Source organism: Panthera uncia, assembly GCF_023721935.1.
Source record: "Panthera uncia isolate 11264 chromosome C1 unlocalized genomic scaffold, Puncia_PCG_1.0 HiC_scaffold_4, whole genome shotgun sequence".
Classification (NCBI taxonomy): Eukaryota; Metazoa; Chordata; class Mammalia; order Carnivora; family Felidae; genus Panthera; species Panthera uncia.
The window spans coordinates 21755084-21775196 of record NW_026057585.1 but is presented as its reverse complement, the minus strand read 5'-3'; the positions used below and the strand labels follow the sequence as shown (position 1 = coordinate 21775196).

The 20113-nt window shown below is 40.7% G+C and overlaps 1 protein-coding gene across 1 annotated transcript in view; it reads right to left on the bottom strand.

Moving 5' to 3' along the window:
- The window catches only part of PLPPR5 (phospholipid phosphatase related 5), a 123337-nt gene extending 104772 nt beyond the window's left edge, over nucleotides 1–18565 (bottom strand). Inside the window, exon 1 of the mRNA XM_049616751.1 lies at nucleotides 18329–18565. Coding sequence (XP_049472708.1) covers nucleotides 18329–18565 — 237 coding nt within the window. The remainder of the gene's footprint in view (nucleotides 1–18328) is intronic.
- Between the last annotated feature and the right edge of the window lie 1548 nt (nucleotides 18566–20113).

Sequence of the window (20113 nt, the reverse complement as noted above, 5' to 3'; positions counted from 1 at the left end):
ATACATTTACTGTAACAGATGAAGCTTTTGGAAAGTACCTGTAAATCAGTCTTACAAACCAGTAACCAAAAATAACAAATGATAAGAGGATAGTGGAAGGGCAAGAATGCTCTTTCAAAATGCCTGTGCAAAACTCAATCAAAACTACCTCTGATGCTATAAGCTACAAAATAGGTCATAAATATAACTTTGAACAAAGGTTGTAAAATCTTTTGATGGCCCCAAACTTTTGTTTATCAAAAGCAAAAGGAGAAAAGCAGAAATGAGTTTAAATTCCTCTAAGGTCTACAAAGCCCAAGTCTCAACTATGAATTCCTGACTCTTATTTCCTGGCACAGAGAGACAGACAGTAAAGGTTTGCTGAAGAGAGGAAGGAAGGAAGGAAGGAAGGAAGGAAGGAAGGAAGGGAGGAAGGAAGGAAGGGAGGGAGGGAGGGAGGGAGGGAGGGAGGGAGGAAGGAAGGAAGGAAGGAAGGAAAGGAGAGAGTGGGAGGAAGAGAGAGAGGTATGGGAAAAATGAAAAGAGGCTTGGACTGGTTGAATCACAAACAAAATAGCTGCCATCTGAATGAATGGTGTTAGCTATGACAAATGTAGGATCTGACTGGGACACTTGTGTACCTGACATTATGGCCATGCCTCAGTGTCAGTGTTTCCTTACCATTCCACACATTCATATACAGACAATTTGTATGGTTTTGCTAATACTTTAATATATTAAAAAATCTTTATTCATATCACATATCCAGTAGTATGACAGCTTTCTCTTTTATCGTACTTTGAGAATCCACAACCCTCACATTTACATTTTCATCATTTCTGTTTATCTGGGATCCTACATTAATTAAGAATAACTTGAGGGGCATCTGGGTGGATCAGTTGGTAAAGTGCCTGATTCCTGATTTCGGCTCAGGTCATGATCTCATGGTTCATGAGATGGAGCCCCTCACTGGGCTCTGTGCTGACAGCACAGACCTGCTTGGGATTCTCTCTCTCTCTCTCTCTCTCTCTCCCCCACCTCCCCAAAATAAATAATAAAATAAACTCAAAAAAATAATTTGGGAAAAGCAGAATTTAAAAAAGGAGATATGAAAAAAACAGTTTCCTTTCATCTCCTTCCTATTTAACGTGCTTACTGGTCTAGCTCTTTTCTCTAATTCAAAACACCCACAAGACATACATTTTTCTGCTTGTTTATTTCAATCCAATATTATCTTGATTCACTAGTTGAATATGTTTATATTTTTAGAACTACCTCATGTTACTTTACAATGCTACATTTTCAGTTGGCATCTCAGCTACTTGATGTTCATATGGAATTTTTATCTCATCCCCTAAGCATCCTTTTCTCAATCAGTGATGGTTCATTGTTGTATTCAAACTTGTTCCAATTACACATAAATTATTGCTCTTTTCACTTGTTCCTAACTCTTTCCTTCTACAAACTCCTTACATAATCAAAAGGACTAAAGGGAAGAAAAACTCCCCCATGATCCCCCCAATACATCACTTGCATGTCACTGGAGGGTGGTAGAAAAAGAATGGGTTTTAGGGGTGCCTGGGTGGCTCAGTTGGTTAAATGTCGGACTTCTGCTCAAGTCATGATCTCACAGCTGATGAGTTTGAGCCCTGCTTTGGGATCTGTGCTGACAGCTTGGAGCCTGGGGCCTGCTTTGAATTCTGTCTGTCTCTCTCTCTTTCTCTCTGCCCCTCTCCTGCTCATGCTCTGTCTGTCTCTCTCAAAAATGAATATTAAAAAAAATTTTTTTTAAAGAATGGGTTTTGGAACCAGGAAGACTTTCTGGTTTCAAATTACGTAACTTTAATGCAAATCACTTAAGGTTTTTTGAATCTCAGTTTCTTCTTTTTGCAAAAGCATGATAATAATGCAAAATGATAGAACTGTTGTGAAAATTAAATTAGCTTCTCCCAAAATTACCATGTGCAAAAGCACTAGCTTTTATACCATGAGCACCTACTAAAAGAAAGCTGAGAATCAATGAGGTCAAGCAACTGGTCCTGTGTTATACAAATTAGTAGGAGATCCAGGACCCAAACCCAGGTAATGTCTGAATCTAAATCTACCTCAATAAATATTAGTTTTCTGCCCTTTCCAACCAAATCCAAACACACCTGCCTCTCAAGGAAGCATCCTGTCAGTGAATAGCTAAAATGCCATGTTCTCAGAGAAGCCTTCTCTATGGCCTAAGTCCAAACTGATTCTTCTCTTCAGTAGGGTACCACAACACTTCTCTAGATATTCATTAATACATTAAACAGTGACTGAGTGCCTCCTAAATCTCGGGCACTCTCCTAGTCCTGGAAGGAGTTTTTGAAATGTTAGTTACTTCCACAAGAGCATGGATCCTTGACTGGACTGTAAACTTCCTGAGGTTAGAAGAGCCCTTCTCATTATCTTCACACTTGTTGCCCTTTTCTTTATTTACTGCAATGTACTTTACAAAGGTTGAAAACACCAGGAACAGGCTCTATTCTAAGCTGTGCTACTGTCTGGCTGCAGGACTGTGAGCAAATCTAATTTTTCTGAGCCTGGGTTTTATCATCTCTAAGTGATTATAACCACCTTGCATGATTATTGTGAGCCATCCTGTGGATGACAGAGCTTTACACAAATGTAAGGGGTCATGTTGTTGCTACTGTTGATTTACATTATTGTTAATGAATGCATGAATACCAGAATGAACGATCTGCAGATCACTTCTGCACTCGCAGCTGTAAGGTCCAAAGTTTGGTTCTACACTAAGGCTCTCTTAATTCTATTACCCCATATCTGTTGTTAGACTCTGCTCAGAACTGGTTTCTGAGCTCTGATTACTGCCTGCTGTGAAGGGATCCTGATCTGAGCTGTTGGTGATCCTGATGTGGGCTGCCAAGCCTTAGCATTGTAGACTGTGTGGCCTGGAGCCTCATCTCACCACCCTGTTCTGTCTCTCGGTCCCCCGGACTTGCTTATTCTGACCAGCCTGCCCTGTCTCACTCATGTGCCTTCACATGAGGCCTCACCACGTCTTTGCCTCCTCTATTCGGCCCTGCTCTGCCCTACTTTTCAGTGTCCCAGTTCTAGGCTGCCATCTCTTCTGTAACCCTGGGGCAGCACTGGTCTCTGATGACCAAGTGACCCTCTATTAGACCTACTTCCCAGAAGCCTGACTGCCCACAGTCCAAGCTGCCATCCTTGCCTTGGCCTTCTCAGTCCTAAATGCACCAACAGCCCCTAGTCCCTGTAATCAAACCCATGTCAGGTGCAAGGCCTACCCATCTTCTGACGAGAAAACAAAAAACAAAAACAAAAAAAATAAAATAAAAGCAGCCAAATTTTGTGGTCTGTCTGAATCTCCCACCTCTTTTTCCTGCTGCTCAGCTTTTCTAGGCTTGGCCAGTTTCTATATTGCTAAAGCTTGGGCTGCTTTAGCTCCTTATGGTTTATTCTTGCCATGCCATTAACCTGACTGCTTTTACATGCTTCCTTTGCAACCTTTAATGTGTTTCCTCTTTCCAATTCCTTTAAGTTATCCCTTCTAAGTGAATGAAGCCAAGACACTAGCACATTCACATCATAAAATTTATGCAAATCCAATTAATCCAATCAAAGCTTGTTTGTATAAAAGCCTGTCTTATGTGCTCTTTAAAGTCACTTCCCATGAATGGAAATCTTAATTAGATGACTAAATTTAGAAGGATAGAGCATCTTGCAAGAAAACCAAGAACATTTAATCCTTAATACCATAAACTGGAAAATATGAATTTCACCTACCAAGAATAGTATTGTGCGGTTTCACATAAATTTTAATCCATGCTTTCTAAAAGAACCAGAATATCATGCCCTCAAATTTCTAGAGCAACATATAGATGCATATATTTCACTTCAACTTCCAATTTAAAATTAGGAAATTAAAGATATTTACTACATAGGTAAGCACACCTGCTATGTAACTTAGAAAATGCAAGTCAAGATGTCCTATTATGGAAGCAAAACATAGCAATAGCAACAAAAATATCCTTGCCATTTTAAATTTTGATTGTGCATATCAACATAAGCTTTCATAATTGTACTAATTGTCGATCTTTCACCATTGTCCATGTTGCATATAATGATTTAAAGTCATGTACTATGTGTGTCAGAGGGGTAATCTTAGTAACTAATTAAAAATTTATTGGGGTACCTGGGTGGCTCAGTCAGTTAAATGTCCGACTTCAGCTCAGGTCATGATCTCGCAGTTTGTGGGTTCGAGCCCTAAGTCAGGCTCTGTGCTGACAGCTCAGAGCCTGGAGCCTCCTTCAGATTCTGTGTGTTCCTCTCTCTCTGCCCCTCCCCTACTCACACTCTGTCTCTCTCTCCTTCAAAAATAAATAAACATTAAAAAAATTTTTTTAATTTATTTCACGGCAGTATTTTTATTTTAAAGTAGGGAAACGTAAGCCCTCTGGAACACACTTGATAGCCAAGATTGATGTGAGGAATATTTCCCTAGATTCCTTAAAACTCTAAAACAATAGTCTAATGTTTTTTCCTAAATTAAAATCAGTCACAGAAGTAGAATTATTTGTAAGACAGGCAGATTTAGATGTCTCATTTTGCAGGTAGCAAAAGTGAGGCTTAGAGTTAGAATGTGTGTCAAAGGTTTACCTCTTCAGGCTGGTAAGGGAGTCTCTGAGAATTATTGTAATGTATTTTCTACTAAGCATCCTTATGTTAAGAGCCTAATTACTTCTGTACTACACACCTTTCCATTCCAGACATTCTTGGAGTTCCTTCAACCTGGGAAGGTTTCTCCAGTCTAAATGACTTTGTATATGTATGCTCTTGCCTTTCTCTCACTTCCCTGACTAGCTAACCATCACTTCCTCTCAGATGTCTCTCATCCTTCCTTCTATCTTCCACCCCCAGGCTCACTGCCAGCTTTTAGGATTAGTATATTTTCACTCTTCACTGACATTGAACTTTGATCTCTTTGAGGACGGGTATCCTTTCCGCCATCTTTGAATACGTAGCGCCCATTACATACACAAAGCCTTGTCCAGGGAGAACTCAGTAAATGTTTTTTTAATGGATAAATGAAGGAATGAATTACTGAATGCCAGGTCATTGTGCTTTAATGTGATTGCTTGCAGGCTATGTCATTTGCACCCATTGGCTAATTGGAAAATCCCAAATTTCAACGAAAAGTATCCATAAACAATAAAATCCTAATTTCATTTTCCCGCTTCCTTCTGAAGTTAATTGAAGTTGTAAGTGATTTGCCTGCCCAAGCAGCATTAAATCGTTCTTTACTCATTAATGTCATTTTCTAAAGTACCACTAATTTTTATCACTCTCTAAGGAAATAAACTCTTCTCAAAAATAGTTCCATGTATTGAGTCAAATCTTTCAACTCTTAATTTATGATTACTAATGAAAATGTACAGAGTATGATTCAGAGATCTAAGTGACAATAAAATCATGACTTATCTCACTTAGAAACTCTGCCAGCTAGCTGAATCCTACACGAGAATATCAAAAATAGTTTTGTAATTTACCATATAGACAAATTTCCTATGTAAAATGTATTGGTCGCTGATTTACAAAACAGAATGGAAGATGATGTGCTCTTTAAATCCACCAATTCATTCTTAAAAAAGGCAGGAAGGGGGAACATAATGAAATATAGAATGTGTCACACCTGCTGAAGAAAGAACATATACTACATAAATGCTTACATAGTGACAATTTAAAGTTATACAGGTATGTGCTGTGGACAATGAAAGACTGAAATGGTGGTTACAAAAGCAAAATACAATGACGTTAAAGATTTTTAAAACAAAATAATAAGTGTTTGATATATTCTTCATTTGAAGTAAATATTTTGGACTATATTTTATATAACTTTGATTAAATTTTTAAAAATGAGTGTACATGGGGAAAATATCTGAAATCAGAGATGACTGGTAAGTAAATTAAATATTAAGACTTGGGTTTTAGAGAAATAATTTCAACTTTATAGCCTAACTATCTGTGAATGGTTACCGCAAATAATTTTAATTCCTGCTTCTCCAATTCTGTTCTCTTAAAATACATTAATACTTATATCTACAATTTGAAAGGCATTATGTTAGGCACTATGTGATGAGCAAGAGGCAAAAATATACAAGACGTATATGCAGATCTATAGGAATTTATAATTTTTTGATGGCCAAAATATGTATGTATAATTATAATACATACCTATGTAGTACACTACATTGTGTATGCTACATACAATTGGAAGCATTTTAGTAATCTTCTGATTGCAAGACAGCAAATCCAATTAGAAGATGTTGCCTGGAATTCTACTTCAAGGACTGAAACCCAGGTCAGTCTCAACTGGAAAGAAAATGCCATAAACTTTAACAATGTCTGCTGTGGTCATGGGAGGGAGACAGTGTACATCATCATGCAGTGTTTTTGTCTACTTGAAGAAAAGTTTAACTTACTCCCTTTACAGATGAGATGATTGACTACGAGGAGACTTTATACTGACCCCAAGGCTAATGCATTAAAGAAAACACTATGCAGAACTTCTGGTGTATTTGCCAGGGGTGAAAGTACACCTGAAATTCATCATTCAGGGCCGGTGCCATGCCTTAAAAATAGCACATCTCCAGTGAGGTCAAATGTGAGAGCCAGAATGGCAAAATGGACTCAAATCAATGCCATATGAAGACGAAAACTCGTAAGTCTCAAAAAAACAAGAGTCAAAAAAAGTGAAAAATAACATCATACATTGGGAGAACATCTAGGTTTTTCTATATGGCTTCAAATGTTGAGACGGCTGTGAGCAGACAACTCAGAGAAACAGACTTTATTGCATTGTAAGGTAAAGTGTTCTACTGACACTTGTTTCATACACATAAAAGGTTATCTGAGGAGCCGTGAGTCAGTCGGTCTCCTGCCCCAGGTGGAGTTCAAACCCTTCCACACCAGATATCTAATGATACAGAGGTTGGAGAGCTACTTGAGTTTCTCAAGGTCTCAAGGTCAGTAAGCAGCAAAGTTAGGAGCAAAGGCCACAGCCTATCAGGCCAGTGAGTCTCCCTCCCTCCCTTCTTCCCTCTTTCTCTCTTTTCTTTCCTTCCTTCTTTCTTTTCTTTTTCTCTTTCTTTCTTTCTTTCTTTGTTTCTTCTTTCATTCATTTTAATTTCAGATCATCATAAAACCTGCATACACAAAATTTATTACCAATCCGACCAATAGCATTCACTCTTTCCATACAGTAATACATTCATTATTGCTACTGTTCCTTTTATTTCATTTTGCTTTCTCTGCAGCGCCCCATCCCACACCTGCAACTACACTTTTATGGGAAGATGTAAGAGGACAGACTATTATTCAAAAAGGATTTTAAAAGAAAGGTAGATCCCTGTTGATAAGAAGGCATCAAAGGAAGAGTCATGAAAAAAGTGGGATTTGAGTCACCCAAAATAAAGGCTCGGAAGTATTTAAGCAAATGGGAATGAAGAGCAGGGAAAATATCATAAAGCACAGCAGAGAACTGATTTCTTAAGTCACTGCTGTTTCGCAGAAAATGGCAGTACAGGATCGGACCCAAAATTTCTACAATCATTTTAGGAGTATTTCTAAGTCCCTTCAAAGAAAAAGGACTTCAATATATATAAATATATAAAGTCTATGTTCTTCCTTGAAATATATATACTTAATTTTATAAAATAAATGTATATACATACATACATACATACACACACACATCACTGAGTATTTCTTCCATGCCTCTAACTAGTTGCCTAACTTAACGTAATGACTCTGCCTTGAGTGCAGTAGATATGCTATATGTTAATTACATTTAGTGTTATAATTACATTATATTGTGTTATGTTAAAATCACACAATAAGAATTTGGAATCTGTGCATCAAAAACGTGTAGGTTTCGGATGTGAGGGCGATCTGGCTGTGACATCTGTCGCCCCATTGATCGCCAGGGTTGATTCAGCTGATCTGGCTGGCTAGGTGGGTGTCCCCTTCCTCCCTCACTGCTCCACGTGTGTCCCTCTAGAAGCTCACTCAGTCGAAGAGGACAACCTTCCCCGATAGAGGAGGACCCTTCTTCAGTCAAGGGTATATGAGTAGCTGTGCTCCCCTGCTAGAACCTCCAAACAAGCTCTCAAAAATGGGTAGGTTTCTGTTACATCTACTTGTAGCAGGCTTCAAGTGTAGTTTTACTTTTTGTCTGAAAAGATTTGATGTTAGGAGCACAAAAGAAGACATCATAGAACCAAATGATTTGAGAACTAAGCACTCTTTTCCTTATCTATTACAACACCTCTTCACTATCGCAGACTACGTCAACTCTAACTATAATATTCAGTGAAATCTTTTCAGTCAACAGTTTAAAGCCACAAAGAGAAAGCTACTGTAATAATTACATACCCTTAATTTCTCTCTCCCAACTGATACTGCTCTGCAAAGCGATTACTTGCAGATGGACTTAGCCCCACCAAGAGATGGCAAAAAAAAAAAAAAAAGGTAAGGGGACAAGGACCATCCCTATGTTAAAAACACATATCTGCCATTCTGCTGAATTATGCCAGTTCCTTACTGGGGGGGTCACAGGCTTAGTTGCTTAATCTTTTTGTGCCTCAGTGTCCTCATCTGCAAACTGAGATGAGGATTAGTTAATACATGTAAAGTACTTACAGCAATGCCTGATATATACCAATATGACAGCTATTTGTGTAATTCCTCATTAGTTGCATGGCCTAGGGCAAGTCACTTAATTTATCTGGCCATTCATTTGAAAATTAAGAGATCAAACTACATGATCTCTAAGGCTGTTTTCATGACTAAAATATTCCAGCTACAAAGAAGCATCTCCTAACACTGGATTCACAAATCTTTTCCAAAAATAGAATGGCAGAAAGAACCTGATAGTGTGGCTTGAATAAAGTGTCTACTGGATTCCTGTATCTGTATTCTAGACTTAGTCCCAGGAGAAATAAAAAGGGGACCCCAAATCATCATGTGATTAGGAGCCAGAAAGAAGAAGAAACAAAGGTCTCTTTGTGAAAGACCAAAAGGGTTGTCACGTAGTTTTGACTAAGTCTCTTCATTCAGTTTAGTAACTGAGCGAACCCAACACTGTAAAGGCACTTGTGAAGGAAGAGGTCATTGTCACCAACCCAAAGATATTGTTTTGGTTTTTAATTGGAAATGTCAGGACTTCATTTTAAATTACAAGATGAAGCTCCAGGTGCACTATCTCTATCCAAGACTGCTCAATTTTGGTGTCTGTGAAAACTTGGCATTCTGCTTTGATGAGATCTCTGGAAATATAAGATGCTTCTCAGTGTGAAAAGTGCTTCTGTGCACCCCAGTGTGAGAAAATGCTAACTCTGAAATCTCAATAAAAAGTCTTGATAGAAAAGTACAGTTTTTGCTGGCATGGTTTAAAGCACTCTTTAAAAAGGAGGGATCATCACATGAGAAACACAATACACAATTTACTCAGAATAGAGGTTCTGGTTATATCAACACAAATCCTGCTTCTCTTAGAGAGGAAATGCCACAAGCTATTTTGGTATTACGTAGATATGTCAGGACTACATTTGTATTTAACTGACCTATGATTTCATAAGTCTTTTATTTCACGATACTGCTTTGAAAGATTTGAAGAAGGGAGAGATGAAATTTAATCCTGGTTCTGGGATTTGCAGCCAAGTCAAGTAAACTCTTTTAGCCTTATTTTCAAGGTATACTATACACGGAAGGTGGCCACCAAATATTTGTTCAGGGAAAGAAGGAATGAGGAAGATAGGGAGGAAGGAAGTCCTGGGAAGTCACCAGCATTTTACCAGAAAAGTCCCAATCCAAAGAGGCTGCTACAAGTCTTTTTGCTATCTGTATGTTAATTAATAACTGATTTAATTAACATTATGGATATAAAAATGATTTTTTATTGATGAAAGCAATTACTTTTAATTAACATGATGAATGCTAAAAATAGACTCTTTACTGATGAAACTGAATATTTTCAAGCTATGTGGATTGACTAAAATAGTTTCCCAATCTTGAATGAACAAACTATAGGCCTCCAGTGAGGCCTATAACCTATATCCCAATGGCTTATTCTCAGTGCATCTAGAGTCCAGCCATTGGTTTAGGAAGATTTCTGCATAAAGCATGTCATGACAGGGCACAGAATTCCACCTTGTCTGTGCTGAACCTTTCATACAGGGTTTCATACACTTAAAACACCTCAAAGGATAAAAAGCTGCCAGTTCACTGAACTTACAGGACAGGGCATATGGACTACTTTGCCTATTTTAATGAATGGTTATGTAACTACGTGCTCAGCAGAATTTGGTCATTATAACCTCATCATTGTAAACTTCAGTTGGTGCCTGGATACCGTATCTACCAAAAATAACCAAACAGATTGGGTAGAATGAAATTAGCTTGAATCAGATCATAATACCCTGACTTTGAGATGTTCAAGTCTAGTGACGGAAACATAAATAAAAATAATGCAAATATAATGAAAAATATTAGGTTATTTTAATATTATAATTTGTTAAAGAAGCTAAGGAACCATAGAGGCGAATGTACCTATTTTATCTGTGGGTGTCCAAGAGATTTGCTCAGAAGAGGTGGTGCTAGGTCCGAACAGATATTGCAGAATGTTCCATAAAGTTTGTTTTTTGTTTTTGTTTTGTTTTTTTTTTTTTAGGGGGGAATGGATGTGGGAGCATTATATAGGTTAGAAGCAAGGGAGATAAAAATTAATCCATGTAAGAAATTCCAAGTTTATTACAGACCATGTATATATATATATATATATATATGTGTGTGTGTGTGTGTGTGTGTGTGTATGTAATAAGCTTGGAATTTCTTATATATATTCACTACACACACACACACACACACACACACTCACTCACACATGTTGTCTCATTGAGAAATGTCCACCAAAACACTGCCTTTAGAATTTTAAACGCACCTGGATGGGAAAAAATCTTTAGGACTCTGTTTTTCACAGCAATAACAACAACAACAACAACAACAACAACAACAACAACAACAAAATGGTGGTTTTACTGACAGATTTTCAAACTACATCTGTCATAATAGGGCTAAAAACATAACCAGCCTGCTGAGTGACAACTGGCATTCTGAGAAATAGTTTCAATAGTACTGGAAATATAACTCCGTTTCACATAGTTTAAAATATCTTCCATCTAAAGGATATTCTTTATGATTTTCCAAAGTCTGTTAAAAGGATCCTCCTAACTATAGGTTAAGATCTCTGAGATCAGAACTTGTCTCTTGCATGAATGGGAATGTTGAGCTGTTCTACTGGTCACTCCATTGATTCCAAAAGCCAGTGAAGTTTTGTCTTTGAACATGTTTTTGAACATCCCCTTTTCATATCTGGTTGCACATTAACAAACATATTGATACTGTAAACAGCACATTGATATATAATCTATATGTTTTAACTCACCCCTGCCTTCTGGGAATGCCGCCATTTTATGTTGTGAATCAAATTAGTGGAAAACTGCATGTAGTCAGCAGAGCACTGGACTTAAAGTAATAGATTCAGATCCTGGATGTGTCATTTACCAGCTGGAGTAAATTGCCTAAGCTCCCTAGATGTGTTAATGCATATACTTTATGAAAGGGTTAAAGTGAAAAGTAAATGGTTTATCTCATTCATTCAAAAGAAATGATTATGATGTCATTTTGCTGTGCACTATCAATAAATACTATTAGCATTTATGCTAAAAGAGCAGCTATCAGTTATTGAATGCTTATATTTAATTCTTATAAGGTATCATGTTAAGTATCATTACTTCAATTTCACAGACAAGAAAACGAAGGCTTGAAGCTGTAACTTCACGCATAATATCTGAACTCTTGAAGGTCAGTAATATGCCTTACTCATTATACAAGTTCAAGCAAGAGCATACATAGTACATAGTAGGTGCGTTATCACCATTTAAAACTTTTCTAAATAATGTCTTTTTGGGATGATGCAAGTTTAAAAATTAATATGATACAATGCCAACTTAATAGATGGTATCCATATTGCTCCCTGGAAATATTTGTTTTGTAATCATCTCCAGTGACAAACTGGGTATGTAACTCACGTAATCCACTCACATTATGTTTTCCTCATATTGTCTCCAAAGTGTATTCTCACCTATTTGATACTCACAACAGCTCGTAGGAAGAAAAGAGTCAACATTTTTCAGATAAGGTAACTGGCTCAGAAAAACCACAGGATTACCAAGTGATAGGCATTGGCGGGGGCAAAGAAGACAGGAAGAGAAAAAGGGAGACAGGGATGGGGAGGAGGAGAGGCAGAAGGAAAAGGGGAAGAGAGAGGAGAAGGAGAAGCAGAGGAAAACTAGCTGGTTTTCAGACCAGCTTCAGCCTTTCCCTCAGCATCACCATCTCTTCAACGGTATGCAAAGTGGAGGAGATCTGTGGAAAAAGGGAGACAAAAAGGATACAGGGAGGGAGGGAAAATATGAATGAATGAATATGAATGAGAATATCTAAGTGAAGCAAGGTCCTAAGAGACATAAGGAGGAGTTTAACCAGATTCATAAACCCTCAAAGTGTGGATCCACCTTTCAGGGAATCTTGGATATCTCTGATAATCTGATAAAGCTATGGAGCCTCTTACTAGGAAAACGTGTGTGTGTGTTTGCATACAATGTGCATATGTGTATACATAGTATTTATACACAATTTCACTGTGTTCACTGCACCCCAAATCTAGTGGTAGGTCCCATTTTAAAAAAACATTCCTCAAAAATAAGGCCGCCTCAGCCCTCCATACGCCAGGTCTAGAACTGGAGGGTGGTTTCACCTAAATGCAGATGCCTGCAGCACTGTGTCAGTGCATGCTACACAGATAAGAAAGATGGCTTCAGATCAGAATAACAGAAATATCTCTGAATCCCTTCTGCCACCACCCACCTCTCCACAACATTTCAAGCTTCACAGGAAACAAAACAATCTCCTACACCACACACTGAAACCATTATCTACACTGGAACACAAAGCTTCTGATCAAACCAGAAAAGCTGAAATTGAGGATAAATGACTTGAGAAAATGTTGACTCTTCTAGTATTGAATCACTATGACTCAAAAATCTTTAACGATTTGTTTAACGTGTTAAGGTAAAGAACTAGAGGCACGGGCTTCCATGATTCTGGCACTGTCACCATGGGACTCCTGGTTGGCACTCCAACCTTTTCACTATCCTTCATAAGCTGAAGGTAAAAATTAATGAATGGATTTAAATAACTTAACACAGGCCTGATACATAATCCCACTAAAGATCCTATTTCTCATTTTTAAGTGGATTTAATGACAGTACTTGTGTTTAAAGAAAGTACTACAATAGTGAGCATTAAACGTATCTAGCACAGTTTCTGGTGCAGAGGAAATATTAGCTAGTGTCAGCTTACTTGAAAAAATAGAGGAGTCATCAAAGGTAGGAATCATTACTTGAGGTCAATAACAGAGTTCTGATTTTTGCTATTCTTGCTATTCAGACACCCCAATTTTTGTGGGTGAGTGGACTGAGCTAGGTGGCCTCTGTCCACATCTAATATTTCATCAGCCCTGGAATCCACTAACAAATGTATTTTGCTAGGTGCCTTAGATTATCTTGATTAATCATCACAACCTGGAGAGGACTAATGGTAGGTGACACGTATTTAGCTGGGCACTACTCTGACATATATGTTAACCCATTTCATACTCTTAATAATCCTATGAGGCCAATACTCATATTATCTCCATTTTACAGTGGAAGAAACTGAAGCCTAGAAAGACTGGCTCAGCTTCACACAGCAGGAAAGTGGCAGATCTGGGCTTCAAACCCAAACAGTCTGACTCCAGAGTCTGTGATCTTAACCTTTACATGCACTGCCTTCCAAGAGGTAGGCATTTTTATCTCCAGTTTATGAATAAGAAAATTTTGCCCAAGGTCACACATATAGTAAGTGAGAGAAATGCAGATAAGAATCTAGACTTGTCTGACATCCATATCCATGCTGCTCCTGCACCAGGCCACAGGCATGAGTTCTAGCAGTAGAAATGGGAGCGAGCACTCAAGGTAAGGTTCACAGGAGAAGAGGTCTATGGGAAAGTTTTAGGCACTCTGATCTAACAAGATGGAGCCCTGGATACAGAATGCCTTTCTGTCATCATGTATCTCGGCTACATTTAGTGATGCAATACCCTTGGGATAGCAGCAGTAGCTATATCCCTTGGAACCTCAGAGTCCAAAGGGAGTTTCCTGAGAATGCAGATATAGGAATTAGAGATGCTCCCTAACCCTCAAACCCACCCTGCTCCCTGCTGGATTTTCTCTGCCTTGGTTCTGGCTCTATGAAGAACGCTCTAGCTTTGGTCTCCTTCAAATCACCCGTGTTGCTTAATGATCTAAGGAGCAATAAATAGCTGCTCATGGCCACTGTATCCAAATTTGGGGAGCAGAAACCACTGTCATCACCAGTTCTTTCAATCAATGAAAAAAATCAAAGATCACTAATTAAATTTGTATCTATAAATTCCATATGTGGTGCTTTCGCAAATGCTACACAGATCAAACTGAACAGGACATTTTCAAAGAGCTTATACAATATGTCTTTGTAAATGAGCCCAAATTATAGGCATTTTCTGAAAACACAATTAAACTAATATCTCACAACACAAAATGGGCTTGTAGATAAGAGTTCAAAATTCTTTTTTGGCGTTTTTACTGTCCCCAAAATGTCTTAAAACACCACCCATCAGACAATGTCCCTAGTCCATTCCCAACAGATTGAGAAAAACTTTCAGCCTGCCATTCCAGGACTCACTAATGAGACCCTAGTCTTCCTCTTCAGCCATATAACCTCTGTGTTCCCCACACAACACTCTGAGAAACAAGACAAACCAACTGCTGCTTCAAGAGTACAGCCTGCATTTTCTGCTACCAAGTGGCTGTCCAGGTAGCTGCTTCTGTGATGTCCCAACTCAAACTCCACTCCAGACTCTTCTTCAAGTCACATCTCAAATGCCACCACTTTCTTCATGAAGCCTTTCCTCACCCCTCCAAATAAAAATGATCTTATTTTCTTCTGAACCACCGGAAGTCTTTGTGGCGTGTGTACGTGTGTGTGTGTGTGTGTGTGTGTGTACACACTTCTATTATGGTGATTTATACTATGACCTTGGCATATTTACTTGATTTCCCAAATTAGGCTGTAAACTCCTTAGGAGTTTGGTTTATTTTTGAAGTTCTCGTTATAACCTCTACTCTGTCTTGAAACACAGGAATTCAATAAACATTTACTGAATTATCACTTCATTAATAATGCCGATGATTTACTGATCTCTTATCTCTTATGAAGTATCCACTATGGGCCAGGGGATGACATTCATGTATTACATCTAATTTAATATGCACAATCCTGAGACTTAGGAAGTTGAGGCTTAACAAGATTAAACAAAGTTGTTCAAGGTTACACAGCAAGTAGGGTTCCCAACAGTTAACACAGTAGCAGGAAGTACTTTGAATCTGAATCCAAATTTGTTAGATTCCTAACCTGGGCCCCAAAACAATACTACATAAAAATGATAAAACTGAAAATACATATTGCTTTTGATTTTTAGATAAATGAATTTAGCAAGTGTGAAACAAAGCCACTGACTGTGGTAGTGAGGAGAGCTACTTTTCAAATTAATCTAAAGAATTAAAAATGATGTTTGAAGGGTAAAAAAATATACAATATGAAGAAGCTTCATCACTACAGTCCAAGAAATGTAAGAGATGGGGACAGAGACTGTTTGAGGCATTTATTCAGAAGCATGACTTAAGAGTAAGCTGAATTTGTATATTATAATAGAAAAGACTCCAGCTGGGGAGTTCAACAAAGTAGGGTTACAATTCTGAGTATGACATTTTTAGCCCTGGTCCTTGGGCAATTAGTTTACCTTTCTAAGCCTCAGTTTTTGCAAATGTTAGGTGACAAGAATAATAATTGCTTTCATAGATAATGCAAATATTAAATGGGTATAAGGTATATAACACGACAAATCATGGGCATTACTAGTATTATTATTGATAACATCACTTTCACATAGAGTGACTATGCCAAGCCAGTATTCTCAAGAGGAATGGAAAGGCAGGACTGCCATTACTATGAGAACATACTGTTTGGAAAAGCAGAAGGGAAAACAAGGGCCAGCAGCAAAGGTAGCCTCTAAATGCCAACACTCCCTTCCCTTCAGACTGACCCCCCCAAATTCTTTCTCTTGCAACTAAAGGACTGAACGTCAAAATATGATGGGAATCAAGTGAGATCCTCCCTTTTAAAACCTCTCAATTTTTATTCTCCATGCCTGCCGCATCAGCCCTCTCATCCTCTTTCTGAGAACATGCTCTCTGGAAGCAGTAGAAGTACCATGACATTTGGTGCCAGTCCCATGGGCATAAAAACACCACACCTCTCATTTTTATTTTCAGCTCCTTCCATTTTATTATCTGATCCTCAGCGTCCTCAAATGTTATTTGGAGAGGAATGCACTGAGGACTAAATGCTATTATGACTCTTCAGTGCCCAGCACAAAGTAGGCACTCAGTAATGACTAATTCCCTTTCTCCTCCTAGTAGGAAATAATCAACATCTTTGGGCCAATATGTTCTTGTCTCTAACTGACACTTGCCACCAAGGATGGGTGGTCAGGATCTGAAGAGTGCTATCTCATTTAAATAAGACACAGAACAGTAATTACCAAGGGAAGCGTTACAGACATTATTGATTATGGTTGCAACCAAACAAGTGACCTAAAAGTGACAGGCTTTTTTCTTAAAAAAAAACAAAAACAAAAACAAAAAACCCTGAGCTATTTAGTCACCCAGAAAACATGTGCCTGAAAACCCAACAAATGCAGAAAGCAGAAAGAATCCCTCCAACGACTACATTTTCTTTCTTTTTTCAGTTTTTCAAATGGAAGAGAACACAAACATGAAGGTGGATTTCTAGAAAATTACAACACTAAAACAAAACAAAACGCTTTCTGGTGCAAATCAACTATCATGGTACCTGTGATAAACGAAGTTACTTTGAAGTTACCAAGAAGTTACTTGGTGGGATTCCATTATGTGTGTTAGGAACCTCCCATTATTTGGAAAAATATTAAATCATTTCCCCTAAAATCAAAGCAAACATGAATATCCAAACCCAGGATATATCATCAATGTACTCAAGATTCATTGTTAAAATGTACACATTCAGCCACTAAAATAAAACTTCCTTTTCCCTGTCCTCTTCATTTTCCAATTTCCTGTTTGCTATCTATTGAGAGTTGAAAGAGAGAGAGAGAGAGAGAAGCGGTACCACTGGAAGGAAACCTCCAATACTTTGACAGTAACAGAGGAACCATAATGTTTTCTTTAAGAAACACCACCAGTTCTACCAATAACTTTGTACCATATTCACATATGTAAATTATTATGTGATAATCCTTCTAATAATTATACGTGTGTGTATATGCGTGTATGTCCTTATACACACACACACACACACACACACACACACACACAGTCCCAAAACCTCCAAGGCATTCTAAGCAAAGCTATCAGAGATAAGGACTTAAGATGCCCAGAGACTAGACTGGAGCAGCCTTTAAATGAATCTTGTAATTTGGACACAGCTCCTGCTTTTCAGCAAGCACTGCTGCTGGACCCTTCCACTTAGCAGTTTTCAACCTTCTTTTTTAGCTATTTGTTCCCTGGTCAGCTTAGTCCCACTGGCACTTTCATGTGAAAGGGAAGGCGGTGGTAAAACGGGAATACGCGCCCAGACTCAGGAAGCAGGAGTCCCCTCCACACCCCAGCAACTGATGCCCTCTCCTCCTCGCCGGCCCGCCGCTGCTCATCTTCCAGAGGCAATCTCAGAGCAGGCGGCCAGCGGAGCAAGGCCACTGAGTGGAGGAAGTAGAAATTCAACCCGAGGGCTCACCTCCTCCCCAGCCTCGACCCCCCACCCATCACCTCCCACGGCCCCCTTCCCTCTCATCCTCCTCCCCGCCACCCAATACTGCAGCCGCAGCAGAGGGTGCGGGGGTGGCATGTGGGGAGAGGTGCGGGATTCCTTCGCACCCACCCCTGACGCGCCCTAGAAGAATGTCCTCTGGGGAAGGGGCTGCCCACAACTTGGAGGAACTTAGAAGGCAAAGCTGCCGCGCCCCGACCCTCAGCGGGGCCTCCACCCCGAAGGTGAGGGGCGACAGAAGGGAGTCCGACGCGAGGGCGGGCCCCCCAGGGCTTACCACGAGCACTGGGACCCCGGCGGCCAGCGAGTAGAGGAGCACGGGGGGCACGGCGCTGCTGTCCTCCGGGCCCGGGTAGGGCTTGCGGTAGGCGCTGTCGTGGCAGAAGAAGCCCTGCACGTTCACGGTGAACGTGTCGGTGTACTCGAAGTAGTACGCCAGCATCACCGTCCCTGCCATGATCACCATCTGGAAATAGAGCATGCTGCTGGTGAGCGCCGCGGGCAGCAGGGGCATGCACGCCTCCCGGGCCGGGCCGAGCCGAGCGGGCGGCGGACGCGGCGGGCCCCCTCCCGGGTCCGCCGAGGCAGCCACCGGGGGCGCGGCGGCGGGGGCGGCGGGAGGACGAGGCGCGGGAGGAGGGATGGAGTCGCTGGAGGAAGAGGCGGAGGCAGGTCCGGGTTTCGAGGCGCCAGCAGGCTGCAGAGGAGGCGGCTACCCCCAGACGAGCCCCCTCTCCCCTCCCCGCCCCCCGCCCGCCGCAAGCGCCGCCCGCCCGGGCGCGGGGTCGCGCGGGAGGGCGGGGAGTCCCGGGCGCCGGGCAGCGGCCGCAGCGCCCAGCGAGAGACTGTTCGCGATGCAGCAGCGCCGGGTGAAGCCCCCAGGCCCGCCCGGAGGAGGCGGCGTCGGTGGACGGAGCGGCAGAAGTCGGGACAGCGGCACCTGTACCCCTTGGAGGGCGGACGCAGTGGAGCCGGAGAAGCTCCTCGCGGGGGTAAAAACCAAAAAAAAAAAAAAAAAAAGATGGGGGAGGGGAGGCAGTAGAGAAGGAGCTTCTAGAAACTCCTTTCTGAGGCAGCAGCTGGGCTGTTTAAGAAACCCGCACAACGCCTGGGAAAATGGTGCGTGGACGCGTCTTCGGAGCGCAAACCCCACCGAAGCTCAAAGTGCCGGATGCCGCGCGGCGAGTTTCAGCCGGCGCTCGCTTGGGTTCTTTAACCCCGCGCAGGACACACGCCAAGCGGTGGTTTCTAGGCACAATTAGAAAAATGATCTCAGAGCATTTTAGATTCGGAGTTTCTCTGCCTCCCCTCTAGCTTCCTAGGGCTTTGTAATGTAGAAACACAATCATAGTTCGGTAGCTCCTGAAGCATCATCTTTCGTACAACGGCCCTTTCATCGTTCATGTATTCTCCACTTGCTCATCTTCCCAGTCTCCTTTTATTAGCTGCTTGTGAGAAGAGGCATTGCAGATTCCTGGCACTCAGCGGTGCCTGCCACCAGGGAAGGGAAAAGAGCTATTTACCTCATCTCACTATTCCCTGAGTTCCGGGGAATTGCTGGGATTCCCCACCGGTCAGGTGGAAAGGAGAGGGAGACCAACGCGGGTCCCATCACAGGCGTACGAAGCACACCCATACATGGGCATACACGCGTGTGCATAGCTCTGTAAGTAGCTTTGGCACTGCATATATGTAAAGAGCCCATTCCGTGATGCCATGTGGGTCCCTGCGTGCAAGCTTAGGCAGCAAACTTGGGGGTGGGGGTGGAGGTGGGGGAGGATCTTAGCGGAGCCTGACACTGCTCACATCCTCCACTCTAGAGGGCAGGTAAGGAAACATATGTAAGAGACAAGGGAATGGAAATATTCCTAGAGCCCTTCCCGTCTCATTAAAATGTAGATTACTTTAGCAGGTTTCTAGAATATTCATTCATTTTAATGGGTTGTACTTGATGATTTTTAGAGGTGGGTCTTTGTAATAGGAAAAAGCAACATTGGTAGGCTACTAAGGCCATTTAAATTTGGCAAATGATTGGTATTTTGGGGAAGTAATGGCAGTGTGA